At 47.9% G+C, this 14,752-nt stretch overlaps 1 protein-coding gene across 5 annotated transcripts in view; it reads right to left on the minus strand.

Moving 5' to 3' along the window:
* Nucleotides 1-14,752, minus strand: part of ESRRB (estrogen related receptor beta) — a 176,894-nt gene that overhangs the window by 16,331 nt on the left and 145,811 nt on the right. For all 5 annotated transcript variants that reach the window (XM_019518766.1, XM_019518764.1, XM_019518767.1 and 2 more), the window contains 2 exons: nucleotides 10,043-10,153; nucleotides 9,224-9,385 (listed from right to left, as the gene is read on the minus strand). In XM_019518766.1, coding sequence (XP_019374311.1) covers nucleotides 9,224-9,385; nucleotides 10,043-10,153 — 273 coding nt within the window. The remainder of the gene's footprint in view (nucleotides 1-9,223; nucleotides 9,386-10,042; nucleotides 10,154-14,752) is intronic.

A 14,752-nucleotide genomic window follows, 5' to 3' on the forward strand; every position in this document is an offset into this window, starting at 1 on the left:
GCGCCGGCCTGCAAAAAATAGGGGGACACGCCCCCCCCCCCCCCGCCCTCCTGGGGGTGCACATAGCAGTGGCACTGAGGGGGGTTAAACGGGAGGGGGGACTCGCATGTAGCAACCACTAGGGATGCATGAGTGTGCTTCTGTGGGGTCCAGCAAAGTGTGCTTCTGTGGGGTCACCCTATTTGATTCAAATTTGGCCCGAATCAGGGACAGTGATTTGATTAGTTGATTCAGATCACCGTCCCCAATTCAATTTGGCTGAATCCGAATCTGAAGATTCAATGCTGATTCAGAGAATCACTGATTCGGCCATAGACAGCTTTAAATGTTTTTTCTACATCCTGTGAGGTACCAGTGTGACTTGTGAATGCTGCAATGCTGGGGTGGATGGAGCGTCTCACAGGAGCGTGGGGGGGCCCTCCACGTGCTTGGTGGCAAACCTGGAAGTGGACCAGAAGTACTTCTGGTTCACTTCCGGGCCTGCTGGGGATCATGTGGGGGGGCCGCTCGGTGATCAGCCACGGGAGGACCCCAGGTGTCCCCCCCGCAGACCCAGGAGGCACCAGTCACTGAGCTGGTGGGCATGTGGGGGGGCCCCCTGCGTGCTCCCTAACAGACCTGGAAATGGACCAGAAGTGCTTCTGGTCCACTTCCAAGTCTGCTGGTGAGCGTGCTAGGGACCCGCCATGCTTCTGTGGGATGTTCTATGCACCCCAGCATCACAGCGTTCATGAGCCATCTGCTACCTAGAGGTATGTAGAAAAAACATTTAAAGCTGTCTCTATGTCTGAATCACCGAATCTTTCCGAATGGATTCCGAGGGTTCTGATTTGATTTGGAGAGATTAAAGGGTTCTCTGATTCGATTCAGAGATTCGGCCACCGAATCAGGCTGACGGGCCTTGCGCCTGGCCAATTGCACACCGCCCGTCAGCAGCCCACAGAGTTGCATGTGCAACCAGCCCTGCGAAAGCAATGCAGGTATGGCAGCGGCAGTGGTGCAGGGCAGTGGGTGTTGATGGTAGTGGTGGCTGCTGCATGTGAGACCTGCCCCCCCGTCTGGCCAGGAAGGTAGCACTTGTGAGGCCTGCAGAGGGGCACCACTGTCCTTGCCCTCCCTGGCCTGGTCCTGAGAGCAGGTACAGAAGCACACTCCCTTTCCGCTGCCCCTCAGTGATCGGCCATGGGAGGACCCCAGGTGCCACCCCCCGACCCCTCCCACCTGCCATTCAGACGCTCACTGCTGTCCAGAAAGGGGGTGGAGCAGAGCAAGCTGAGGTGAGGCAGAGGCACTGCGGTGGGCTGTGTGGGGCCAGCAGCACTCAGTGTGCTCCTCCCCCCTCCCCCCAGGTAAGAAGCAAACTATGGGAATGCACTGAGGAAGATGCCGCCACAGCGCCCCAGGGCACACTCATTCCCCACCCACCTGCCCACACATATCCCCTACAGCCTTTCTAAGTACCCCGAGGATATGCGTACCCCCAGTTGACAACCCTTGACTTAAAGTTATGCCACTCCAAGGCAGGATTATCTCTAGTCCACCTAATTTTGCTCCTGTTCCATTAAGGTATGGCCACTGCCCACAGCTCAACCCAAGTTGAAGTTCTCCAGCATCCCAGGATGCAGTGGCTCTGCCTGAGACTGAGTGGGGACTCCAGGGCACAGCAGAGCCAGGCAAGGTGCTTCTAACCTGCTGCTCCTACCAGGCAGAGCCAGCCTCGCAGCCCTGGAGCTTGCTTACATTGCTCAGGCCCAGCAGTCCAGAAATGTGCCTGGGGGGAGGGTGTTCAGGGACAGGACTTCCCATCCCTGCTGGGCTTGGGAGGCAGCTGAGGGTTCAGGCACCTGCCAGCCATGGGCACTGCTGAAAAGGGTCAGGACCTTGGAGTCCAGCAGCAGCATGGGGGCCTGGGCTTTTTTTCCTCTGGAGTACCCCGCCCCACCCCCCATGCTGCTGCTGGACTCCAAGGTCCTGACCCTTTTCAGTGCTCAGATGGTGCCTGGCTGACTGCCAGCACAGGTGGGGGGGCGGCAGGGGCCCTCTAGAGAAAAAAAGGATCAGGCCCATTGGAGCTCAAGCAGTGAGCCAGTCCTGCCCCTGTTCACCAAGCTTCTAGTGGCAAATCACCACTGTGCAGGTGAAGGAAAGTCAGAGGTGGTTTTTCACCTTAAAGTGCGACTGCTGCACAAAGCTGAACAACACTAAGCTGATTAACTTTTGTTCAGCCTACAGAGTAAGGTATAAGGAGGCCCAGAGAGAGCACTGCCCTCAGCTGCTCAAGAGGCATAATGCAAAAAGGGAAAGCTGCTGCCTGGCCCTGGGAGGGAAGGGAAAAAACAAAAGAAAGTGTGTCCACTGCTGGATCTCAAATGAATGGTGCTGATGGACTGTCACAGTGGCTCAAACAAGCAGTGAGGTATCAGTAGCTTGGATGAATCCTGCCTAAGCCCATACAACCAGTCTCCCAGGACACTTTGGAGTACCCTGGGTATGTGAAAGCACGATGGAGGACACCCAAACCCTTGGTGCTGGGTTCTCTCTCTTCTTTCACTCATGCCTAGACTTTCTCTCTCCAACCCCACCCAGTTTTTTCTCTACCACTTTTTCAGCATCCTTCCTTTCCTTGCCCCTGGCTCCCTCGCCTTGGGCAGCCCCCTCTGAACTCATCAGCCTGCCTGTGAGCCACCAGCCCTGCCAGCTGTGATCTGTGCTTAGCATGATGCCCTTTATTCCCACAACCCTCCCTGCACACACACTTGGGCCTGTGTTTGGGTCTAAGTAACCAGCCACCTGAATGATCATTTGATTTCTCTTGTTATCAAGTCAGCAATTAACAAAAGACCCAGTGATTGCTGTATCGACTGGCCGTGGGTTCCATTTTTCTATCTGCACTATCTCAGCCCAGGGAAGTGAGGGCAGAGGGATGGGTTAGTGGGATTTATTTATCACTATGCCATGTTTTGTGTTTGTGTTACCAGGGGAAGCAAGGGGTGATAATGGTATGGCAGCCCTTGGACATCCAATTTCCCTTATCAGGCCACTGAATAGAGAAGAGGCCCCCCCGGCCACATTAATTAACAGATACCAATCAGCTGTCACGTGTTGTGTGTGTGAGGTCTGAGGTGGGTGGGGGGAGGAATCGATAAGCCATTGGGGAGGAGTGCCGGAGGGAATGAGGGAGCAGCTGAAGAGGAGCCCAAGTCACCAGGGAGCAGAACTGCAAATCCTATACTAGCCAAACAGAGCAAAGGGAGGAAGACAGCCCTCAGCCAGGGGGGTTCAATCTGTCCCACAGCATCTGTTCCAACACCACTGCCTGAGGGATGCCTTGCACAATCCCCCAGTGTTGGAGATTTCTCTCCAGATAGCAAAATGAGCCTGTCCTGTGCCCCCAGTGAGTCTGAGGGGCAGCTGTAGCTGGCCACAAAGGTGGCTGTCCTGTAGGGATCTGTGTTCACAGCTGGACTTGTAACAAATTTGCTCCCTACTGCAAGCTAACAATGTGGATTCCTTTCTGTGTTTAACTCTGTGATTGTTTCTGTGGTACTTGCTTCTTCCTTTGTCTCAGCCCTGTTCTCTCCCTACCTTTGGCAGCTAGTAAACAGCTCCCTTTATCCCTGCTCCTGAATGCAGCACTCCTGAACGAGTGAATGGGAAGGTGCTGGGATAAGCTGTAGGCATCAGGCTCCTGGCCCCTGGATTCCTGATGCCTTAGCAACATGTGTGGCTGGTTTTATCCCCTTGCAGAGAGAGGGGCTCTGTCCTGTGCAGAGCTACTATAGTTTTGGTTTCCAAAGTTTCTAGTTTATTTTTTCTCCCCCACCCACCCCCCATCACCCTTCCCTACTCCATGAATCAAACCACTCCTGCATCAGCCTATCACCTAATGCTAGCAAGCAAGTAGTGTGTAGGGGTTGAGTGGTAACCTAGGACACAATTATTTCAGTTTCTGGGTCAGTCACTTAATTTGTCTGTGCCTTAGTTCCCCATCTGTGAAAGGGGGACAGTTATACCCTGGCACACAGGAACAACTTGCTAAAGAGCACGAGTGAACTAGAAATGGATTGGCACAACTTGGAAACTGTTCTCTCCCCTGATTCCCTTGGCTTCACTCATCAATCTCCTCACCTGCCCAACTCCACGAACACATCTCTGACTTGATAATTCACCACTAGTGTTCCTAAGTCTTTCCATCCTGCAATCCTCCCTCCCTGTTTAATATCCTCTAGCTTGACCTCCCTGTCCTCAGCTTCACATTTGCTTGTCCAGGCAGGGAGCAGATCCTTTCCCCAAAATGCCAGCTGCATCTAAAACAGCCCCCTGAGACCTCTGCACCCCAAATTTACTTTTCATCATGCACTTTTAATCTACTTTTTCTGATGTTTCTACTGGGTTCCAATTCCTCAAAAAGGCAATTAATTCCTGCTGCTTGTGTTCAATCTTTATCCCCAAAGGGAGGGCTCTGAACCCCATAGCCCATCCTAAAGAGAGATGCTGGACCCAGGCATCCTCTGCCCCAAGGGCCTGCACCAGGTAAGAGTAGAATCTGACTTGCTTCCTATACTGCCTTTGTATTATAACTTGGGGACCCTCCTGTATATCTGCACGAAGGGCAGGCAGCTACAGAACAGCTTGGAAAACCACTAGCCTGCTGGTACAAATGAAGTGTATGTGTACACTAGATGGACCTAGGGACATTGGTTTCTTGGATCTACCCTTTGAAGGTCAGTTACTGCCAGAGACTTCCAGGTCAAGAGGCCAGATGCTGATCTTGTTTAAAGTGACAGCCTTTAGTAGAATTTCATGGGACTTGCGTGGAATGACTGGGTTTGCACTGCCTTCTCCCTCTTTAGAGCCTGGCCCAGGGAATTCAGGCAGAGATCTTTGGTGAGGGCCAGAAGCAGTAAAAATGCTGGAAAACTCCTGTTTACTCAAGTTGATTGGTAACAATTCAAGGCTGCCATTCAACTGCCATCACTAAGGCACGTATTCCCCACCAAACCCTGAAGTGGACCTAAGGTGCTTCTGGTCCACTTCCAGGTCTGCTGCTAAGCACACTGGGGACCTCCCCCACACACACACACTCCTGTGGGACGCTCCATCTGCCCCAGCATCGCAGCCCTCATGAGCCGCCTGGTACCTTGAGGTATGTAGAAAAAACATTTAAAGCTGTGTCTATGTCTGAATCGCTGAATCTTTGTGAATCTCTCCGAATCGATTCTGAGGGTTCCAGTTTGATTCGGAGAGATTAAAGGGTCTCCTGATTTGATTTGGATTCGGAGATTCAGCCACCAAATCGGGCCGAATCTCTGCCGAATTGAATCAGTGACTGACGGTTTGCACAGCCCTACTAAGAAGTGCCTGGCACAGCAGAGCCACAAACCACTTGTCTTTGGTGTAAAGTGATACAAATAAATAACACTGGGGGCTCTCATCCAGATGCTGCTTTCTCCACTCTCACTCCTTTATGCCAAAGCTGCCTACATAAGAAGTCCTCTGACACGGGGGATCCCCTGGCAGAGCATAGTCAGCAGGAGGGACCTACTTCTATCTCCCCAGATGAAAGTTTCTGGGTGGAAGTCAGAGCTGTCCTAGATTGCTGTATGGGGCTGAAACAGCCCCTGATCAACCTCCAGGTCTCAGAGAATCAGCATTGAATCTTCAGATTTGGATTCAGCCGAATCCAAATCTGAATCAGGGACAGTGATCTGAATCAAAAAATCAAATCACTGTCCCTGATTTGGGCCAAATCTGAATCCAAATCAAATAGGGCCTGTTTCGCACATGCCTACTGCTTAGACCAACAAAGATAGAGCCCCAAAAGGAATGCAACCCAAGGAGTCTGATACAAAAATTGTGTGGGGAAGGGCACAGCCATGCTAGCGTTATAGCACCTAGGATTTTCCTGCTGTGAAACATGACTGCACTAGAGCCGCTGCTTCATAGCATCCAGGAATCTCTAGCAATTGAACATTACTGCATCATTGGAGCTGTTTTCCAGCACAGCACCCAGAACCCTTCAGAAATGAAAGACAGGTAAATCTTCTCCACTGGGCTCCAGCACCCAGGAATCATTATGTGGACCTGATCCAGAAAGACGCTGGGAAATCGACTCAGCCCCACACCTCTCCTACCTCCCAAGTTCCAAGCCTCATATTGAAGCATCCAGTGCCTGCAGTGCTGAGTCCAAGCTGCATTCCCTCACTACTTCCCAGCACTTTACTGGGTCACCTCTACCACACAGACACACACCTTTCCCTCCTGTACTCCAGCTGGTGGCTGCCAGATCCCATGTGAAAAGTTGCTTTATTTGCTCTATCTGATCTGACATTCAGGTTTGTTTACTTTATTTCAGTGATTTGGCAGCTCTGAGCTCCCAGAATTTAAAAACCCCCCACTTAATTTGTGGCAAGTGAAGTTCATAATCTGCTAATTTATTATTATTTCTGTCATCCTAGAGCACCATTAGCACAGGTAATAAAGGGAGATGTAATTGTAGGATCTGAGGCCACTCCAGATACAGCTGCTGTCACTCCACTTGCCATATTTCATTCTGTGCTGGTGCTAGCATCTTCCCAACAAGAACAGCACCACAGCCATCTTGGGAGAACCTCCATCATCATCACCTCTCAAGAGAAATCCCTTCCTGCACAAGCACGTGGAAAAGGTAGAAGAAATACAAAGGTGACTAACAAAGAGGGCAGGCGGGAGAAGGGAAGGGAGTCTCATCCAGAGGGAAGGTCACCACCTGGCGTGGGAAGATACTGAGCTAATAATCTAATGTTGTCCTGTTCCTATTTGCAGGAAAGTGGCTTTAAACTTAACCAGTTTCATTTTGCTAACACTGTGGAGGAGTTTGTATTGGGAACTGGGTCCTTAGGGTGTTGGTCTCAGCCTTACCCTTTGATGAACAAAAAAACGCACAAACCTTTCCCTGTGTTCTCAGCGTCTAAGACCCAAGGCATGTGGGAGCCCAAGCATCTGATAGCCGTGATGTGAGGAAGTGTTGGGGTCTGGGATTCTATACAAAGCCAAGGGACCAAACTGCCTGGCCACTCTGTGATAGTTATTCCCTCCTCCTTGCTTTGACTCAGTCCACTTGCTTCATTCATTTCACATTGCTAAAAGGAGGTTTTAAAAAAAGAAACCAAAAAGCCAAGCCTTGCTGGTATTTTATTTTTGAATTCTAATCTCTTATACAATCACCCCAAGCACTTGCCTTTAAAAATGACATGATTATGGATATTGCTGTAGATCAGGAGTGAGCTGCTCTGACTACAGTGACTGGTTTGCTACATTATGAGGTGTCTGAAAGGTAAGGGAGTTACAGGAAAGAGCTGCAGGATGACTGTGTCCTTTCAAAAGGAAAAGATCCCTCTTTAGAAAGCAGGAGTCACCTTGCTGTTCTGCTGCGTTTCTAAGAAAGTAGCAGCAGCAGTGCAGAGATGGAATGTGCATCTTTCCCAACAAGGGTTATTCAGAGTGAAGCAGCCAGTAGTCACTGTAGCTGCAGTAGGTGGTTATGGATCTATGGTTGGGCATCCCCAGTGCACTACAGTAACCATGGCTAGTAAGGATGGACTACAGCATCTAGACATAACAGTCACAGCCACATAACCCCATGACTGCCTTCATTTGCATTGGGTTAATACCCTCCCTGTTAACATTCCCCAGATGCTGGGTTAGTGGAGCAATCCAGGCTGAGGTCTCTTAATCAGCAACATAACCCAGTTTGTGCTGAATCAGCCCAATGTGGATTCCACAGCTAGTGAGTGGGGTAATCTCTGATACTGCAGATCTCTTAAGAAGGGCACCACCTGGATTAACCTCTCCTCAGAAAACACTGTCCTCAGAAAGACCTATTTGTCTGAGCTCTACAGTTAAGGTGCATGAGAGTCATCAATTCAAGCAGCCCAGGGAGTTTTTTTAAGGGGAGTCACCAACCTCCTAATCCAGCAATAGGAATTTTTTACTGGAAAATAGCTCCTTGAAGCAGAGAGAGGCAGCAGCCATAGAGAGAACAAGGAAAACACTAGAGAAAGAAAGTGCTACCTGAACTAAATGTGTGCCAGGCTAGGACAACTAAACCCTGTCACATACTCCCAAATGGTCTAATAAGATCTAAAATGTCTGTTTGACAGTGGATTACATCCAGTAGCTGAGTACAAAATGTTCCCCTGGTTGGGGGAAGAAAGGCGGGGGTGGGGATGAGACTGCTGTATCGGATTATTCACGCTGCATGTCTAGCTGAAGCAGTCTTCTGCAACGCAGCAAGGTGAGCACAGAGGACACATTTGACATTCCTTCCACGCTGACCCATGCATTCTCCTGGTCCACTCAGAACCTCTACCCACGATGCTGGACACTTTTCCTTGATTCTTTACATCATGGTAGTTAACACAAAGTCATACTGAGGAATCAACATAACCTGTCTAAAGTCAGAAATCCTCTGGGAGCCTCCCACACCTGAATGAAGGTGATGGCCATTCCTTCAACTTGGGTTCTATTACTGAAGTACTTGTACTCTACTTGGAAGCATAAAACAGTGCTGGTCTGCTAGCTGAACAACGCAGGATCCTGTAGTATACTACAATCAGCCTTGAAGGCCAATCACACTGCCATAAAGATGTCCCTGTACCCTACTGGCACAAGAAACTGGTGTTCCAAGATGGCTTCTGAACTAGTCTTCCAGATGGGTAGGATTTACACTAGGGTAGATACATATGACAAGGAAAGCTTCCCCTTCAGAGAGTAGCGAGAGCCCTGTACTATAGGCAAAGTGGCATTATGACAACCTACATTTCTATGAGATGTTATACCATTAGGTACACCATCTGATCCCTTGGTTATCTACAGACACAATGTTCTAGGACAGACTGGATCCAATGTAACATTACACACAAAATCACCACAGTTTACCACATCATCCCAGGGATTGTTTATGTACCACTCACTTTCAAGTACTACTGAAAGCTGAACTATATCATCTACAAGGCTACCACATAACCCAAAGGTATTATGTGCATATGCTAATCAATTTACATATGTAAATCTTGTATTTGGGCATGTTGCCAGTTAGGGCTTCACCATCAGCAGGTTTTTCCAGAAATAGTTTCAACCCATCAAAGAGTGTCAGAACACCCCACTAAAGGCAAAGTAGTGGACCAAATCAATCACCCCCACCCTTGCCTTTTACACCAAACCTCCAAATTCCCCACTTTACCCGGGATGTGCTTGGCCCAGCCAATGATCACCACCAGTTCTCTGTCTGCCAAGTCACAGAGGGTTGTCAGTGCTTTGATATCACTCTCCGGCATAGTAGGATCGGGCATGGCATAAATCTTCTCTGGCTCTGCCACCAGCAAGTGGGAGACGATCTTAGTCACTGCAAATTGCAAAGGAGAAGTTACTAGCATACTCTTTCAAGAGGAGGAAGCTTTGAGACTACAGTTGGCAGAATCCAGGACTGAAGGGAGTTTTGGTACCATGGAGTCTGAATTTGGGATTTTTTTTTTTGTTCACAGAAAGTAGATTGCATTGTAGTTAGCCTCAGGCTTGGAAATTAGAATCAGTGAGACTTCAGCACTAAACCAGCACTTTTTTACTGTTGACAAAAGCACAAACTTACTGTAAGAAGAAATTCTTTGGTTATCTTGGGTAGAGAGCCAAGAGGGATATGAAGAGGGCAAGGTATGTGAAATACGGTAGCTGAGAAATTTAAGAAACCACCTGATTGTAAGCTAGAGAGAGATCAGGGTGTGGGGCTAATTTCATAGGTCAGGTGAAGACCAGAGCATCACTGAGGTTATATGCTCAGTCTCTGTCTCTGGGGAAGTTCTAGTGAGGATCTATGGTTAGAAAGGATATAGCAACAATAGGATGGACACACATTTCCACACCTACAGTACAGTCAGAGGGGGAAGAATTGTCTGACAGTAATGAATGGAAATTGAAAGGGATGCTATCTGCATAGTACTACCTGCAGATTCGTGGCACCAAGAGAAAACAGACCCAAGGAACACAGTGTGCCGGTTATACTTACATGGCTTTTTGGCTGGAGGGGGTATTTGTAAGCTCAGGTAAGTGCTACTCTCAGAGTCCAGTCTTCTCTTGTATTTCTGGCGCCCCCCACGGACTCGATCCAGGCGAACCCCTGCAGATACAAGAGGTAGAAAATCCTGATAACCTCTTAGCAGTGCCATGATGAAGTCTGGAATATTGTTCAAGAGAGGAGGAGTGCCTGTCCTCCCATATCCAGCAGAATCTCCCTGACCAGGTCACTGAATCCAGCTGTCCCATCAATCCCAGCTTGAGCAGGAGGCTGCCTGATAGTATCACTGAAAGAGTTACCTTTCTCCACCACATTAACGAAGACAAAAATTAGCTCACCCCTACTTTTGAATAACTGCTTGGTGGATAAATTGAGGGCTTCAGCCTTCAGTGCCCTCGGGATGATCATGTTTTTAAAAAAGGAAGTCTCAGAAATGTCAACTGAACCTGAAGTTATAAAAAAACCCCTTGAGATTGTTCTTAAAAATGAAAAGTTAAATGTTCTGTGACCTCTTACCATCTATATTTGAGGAAAGCTGCCCATAACAAAGAGATTAAGAAATATGAACAGAACCAAGATGTTACCATTTTTATCAAGCAAGGCAACTGTAATAAGAAAAGAACTAAATATAAATAGAAACAACCTTTACCACAGCATGGCAAAGATAACATGGAACTAGGGAAACACAGAAGAAATGTAGCCGTGGCTCTTTAAAATACAGAGTTAGACTGCAAACAGAACATTGAATGCAATATCAAAATTTTCCATATCTATTCAAATAGCAATATTGGCATCAATAATCAATATCATAAGGACAGCAGTTGCACATACAGTATTGTCAGTATGAAGTGTGGGTCAGTAATGAAAAGAATCCATGAATATTTGTCTCGATTAAGTAAATTCTTTCTGACCAGACCCTTGGTCTTTTGCATTCAATATCTATGAAATTAGGCAACTATCGAGTTTAGCTGTGACAAACAGCCACTGAAAGTGATTTTTAGAGTCAAACTGAATTTTATGCAAATATTTACACCACACACACTTGTGTTATCATCCAGTCAAGGAACAGAAATAAACTCATGCGACTTCCCTGAGCAGCCACACTACACAACAAATATTGTGACTAAATGTTTGAGTAATAAACATGAGCGTTTTGGATGAATAAATCCGAAGAACTCTTACTGTTCTCCCAGACAGTCTATGCAGAAAGAGGCTCAATCTGTCAAGTTTCAAGCCATCCCTTTGTTAACCTACCACTGCACTGAAACCTTTATACCATTATACTAGAAGCAGTAATACTGCAACACAGCAGCCTGGTGCTGACACAACCTCCACCTAATGTCCCACACCATCACTTGTACTGTCCTAGGCTGACTTCCAGAGAGACAACAATGGCTATTGCTAAAGCACAACCCAGTTCAGTAAGTGATACAGAGTGGTGATGGCTGAGAGCCCTCCAACTAGATTCCATCCTACGACTTTCCCATGTATATAAATGTATTCTGATTGCAAAGGAGAGAAACCTCAAAAGGTCTCCACGCCCTGCTGTGCAGAATAAGCAGTGCCTCCTTTTGGTCAATAAGGGGGAAAATATGCATTCCTGGGAAGTGGTGAATCAGCAGCTGAGTGGGAACTGGCTCCACATCTGGAAAGCAGTGCAAATAAACCTCTTAAAACTTGATAGGGGAAGCAGGAGGGTCCCCTGGCCCACGAAGGACTTTCCAAATGAAACACAGCTGTCCATTGCCCCTTGCTAAAAAGCAAGGAAGGTGGCATCACCTAGCAGCAGAAGCAAGAAACCAGTCTGCAATTCTTTGTGGTACATTTTGATGCAGCAAAAGGAAAAAAAATAGGAGGATGAAGTCACTGTTACAAAGGAGACACATGCAGACAGGGGCAGTGGCCCCAGTGCTTGGCTGGTGAGATGGTTGCACAGGTTGCAACAGTATTAGGGACTCTCAGTCAGATTACAGGGACACAAAAACTTAAGGGCATTAAAAAAGATAAGACAGACTCAAGGAGATTTGTCCTCCTCCTCGTGCTGAGTGGATATAGGTCTGTTCATCCAAGGACTTTGGCTTGTTAATTTTGAACCAGTCTGTTCTCCTGTTCCCCATCCTGTTTGACACTCCTTGAGGTAAACACTTTAAATAACAGTTTACACAACCATTGTTCCATCCTGTCACCATTGCCACAAGCCTGGAAGAGCTTGTGAGCACAGTGGCCCATATATGGGCCAGCTCCTCCTGGCTCCCAGTCACTGAACAGAGTGGTCTAAAGTGTCACAGCAAGTGAACAGACTGACATGCACTTATTACATGTCTTGCTATGTGTCATTGGTGCAGTGCACAAGAAATGCTCGAGACAAGCTTCTAGGCAAAAACCCTGCTACTCCAGGAAACTAACAGCTGAAGTGGTCACATAGCAATGGAAGAAGAGGCGGAGTCAATAACAAAAGCCCAAAAACTGAGCAGCGTTGTTCAGGCACCTTTCTGTTTCCTTGGGATTTAGCGTTTTGTTGGTTCATTTACTAACTCATTTTTTAAATATGGTTGAGAAAGCGGTGGGCTGAATCATGCTTCCAAGGAGGACATAGAAAAGGAGCAAGAGGAAGCCTACTGGGTGGGATGGTCTTGGAGCTGGAGCAGCAGGGGAGAAGGCTCAGAAATGAGAATAGGACAAGGCAGATGAAAAAGAAACAATGAGAGACTGAAGTGGAGCAAAAAGAGCAAGAAGGGAGGAGCAGAGCCTTGAAAGAGAGAGGAAGGTTGCTGCAAAGTCACCTGGTGGTGAAACATTCTGCATTTCACACCAACCGCTTAACTTCCTTGACATTTGACTGCAGTGCGTAAAACTGCTTTGAGAAAATCTTACTGGACAACTTGCTGCATGATTTACTGCTTCCAACCTGGTAGCAATGACAACCCATTACTCTCCAAGTGCCAGATGACCTACCCAGCCCATTTCACGCCAAGGCTGCCACAGGGCACTTCTTAGCAGGGAAGGTGTCTGTATCACAAAACTATCCTCACCATCAGTATTCAAGGCCCCCAGCAGACAACTTCAGCAAAGAGAGAAGGCCTGATAGGCCATAGCAAGTTAACTCTCTTCTCACACTAGAGGAAGGCTCTCCACATATGCTATGTGGCATACTGGCATGGGGCAGTTCTGGGGCAGCTCATCTGTGCTGTACTAGTTTTAGGGCAGCAATGACTTCTGAAATGGAGGCTGTTCAGGATGGAAATCTCACAGATCTACTTAAACTGTAACAAAAAGCTTGGCACACCCCAGTCCTGTCACTTCTGAGGGGACCCCTGTATCCTAGTCCTATCTCCTGCCATAGGACCACCCATAGCATCTGCCGCATTGTTCAGGATTCTTTAGACTTGCAGTATATGCTGTCTGTTCCCCACTACCAATGAGGGTCTTAGGACAAAGGAGTGGTAACCATGTATCTGCCAGTGTCTAGTCCTTTTTAACCCAGCATCCTGTCTTGAGTAGGCCTGTCAGTTTTCTAACTATCCTGTTGGTGCCACTCATGTTCCAGGAGCTTGTGTACAGAGAAGGTCTGTGCCAGTGCCAAGTCTCTGCAGTGCAAGAGCTGATCCGGTGATCTGTTCAAGCTCCCTGCATTTCTCTGACGTGCCCCCTCGGAGAAACGTCTGCCTGACAAGTTCGGGATCAGATGTCCCCTCACTGACTTGATAACATCAGGCTTGGAGGTTTTTTTCTTAATGGAAGTAAAATAATTCCAGCCTTTTTTTAAAAGCTGGACCCAGGCCCAGTCTGTTGGAAGTAAAAATAGCCGAGTATGCAACGGCAGCAACACCAGTAATCAGGTTTAGTTTCTCTTTTATTTTGGGGGGACTAAAAATACTTTTAAAAGCTCTGTGAAGCTCAGCTTTGCCAGTGGGAAATGCATCCTAGGCCCAATATCAGCTGTCGTGTTGAATTACTAGCCTCACATCACTTTCTATCGAGTGCTATCACATGCTCATGAATTGATAGTAACAGAGAGATTCATCTGAGCCAGAAAATGTTGCTAGAGGAGGAATGAAGCCAAGGGACTCTGATGGAATGGCTTGTGCCCAGATGGAGAAGAGCACAGGTAAAGGAAGCACTAAGAAGAATGAACCAGTCAAGGCATGATGTCCTAATGTTTTCACCAGCAGAGGCATAACTAACACGTCTTGCTAGAGATCAAAGAAGGGGGGGATGCAGACGGTGGGGTGGGGTGGGAGGGACACTGACAACAGTATACAGAAAGAAGGGGAAGCATGGTTGCCAGTGAAATGCTGTGATTTTCCTCTGAACAGCCTGTGTTTTTCCCTGAACCGCAAATCAAAGTCGCAGTGGGATATGTCAGGGTACAGAGCTATGGCAGGAGTAGAGAGGTTTAAGGGAGAAGGAGGTGAAGATGGCCATATAAAATCACACCCAATAAAAGCCTTAAACAAAGGAACTGACTGAGGTCATTACAAGTCCCCTGGCACGGCTTTACGAGCACTCGTGGTGCTCTGGAGAGGTACTGGTGGACTGGAAGAGGGCCAACGTGGTTCCCATCTTCAAAAAAGGGAGGAAGGAGGACCCGGGAAACTATAGGCCAGTTAGTCTTACCTCGATCCTAGGCAAGCTGTTCGAGAAAATTATTCTGGCACACATCCAGGAGGGGCCAGCAGGGGACTGCATGCTTAGGGGCAA

The sequence above is a fragment of the Gavialis gangeticus genome, unplaced genomic scaffold (genome assembly GCF_001723915.1).
Source record: "Gavialis gangeticus isolate Ggan-Ray unplaced genomic scaffold, GavGan_comp1, whole genome shotgun sequence".
In the NCBI taxonomy this organism is placed as follows: Eukaryota; Metazoa; Chordata; order Crocodylia; family Gavialidae; genus Gavialis; species Gavialis gangeticus.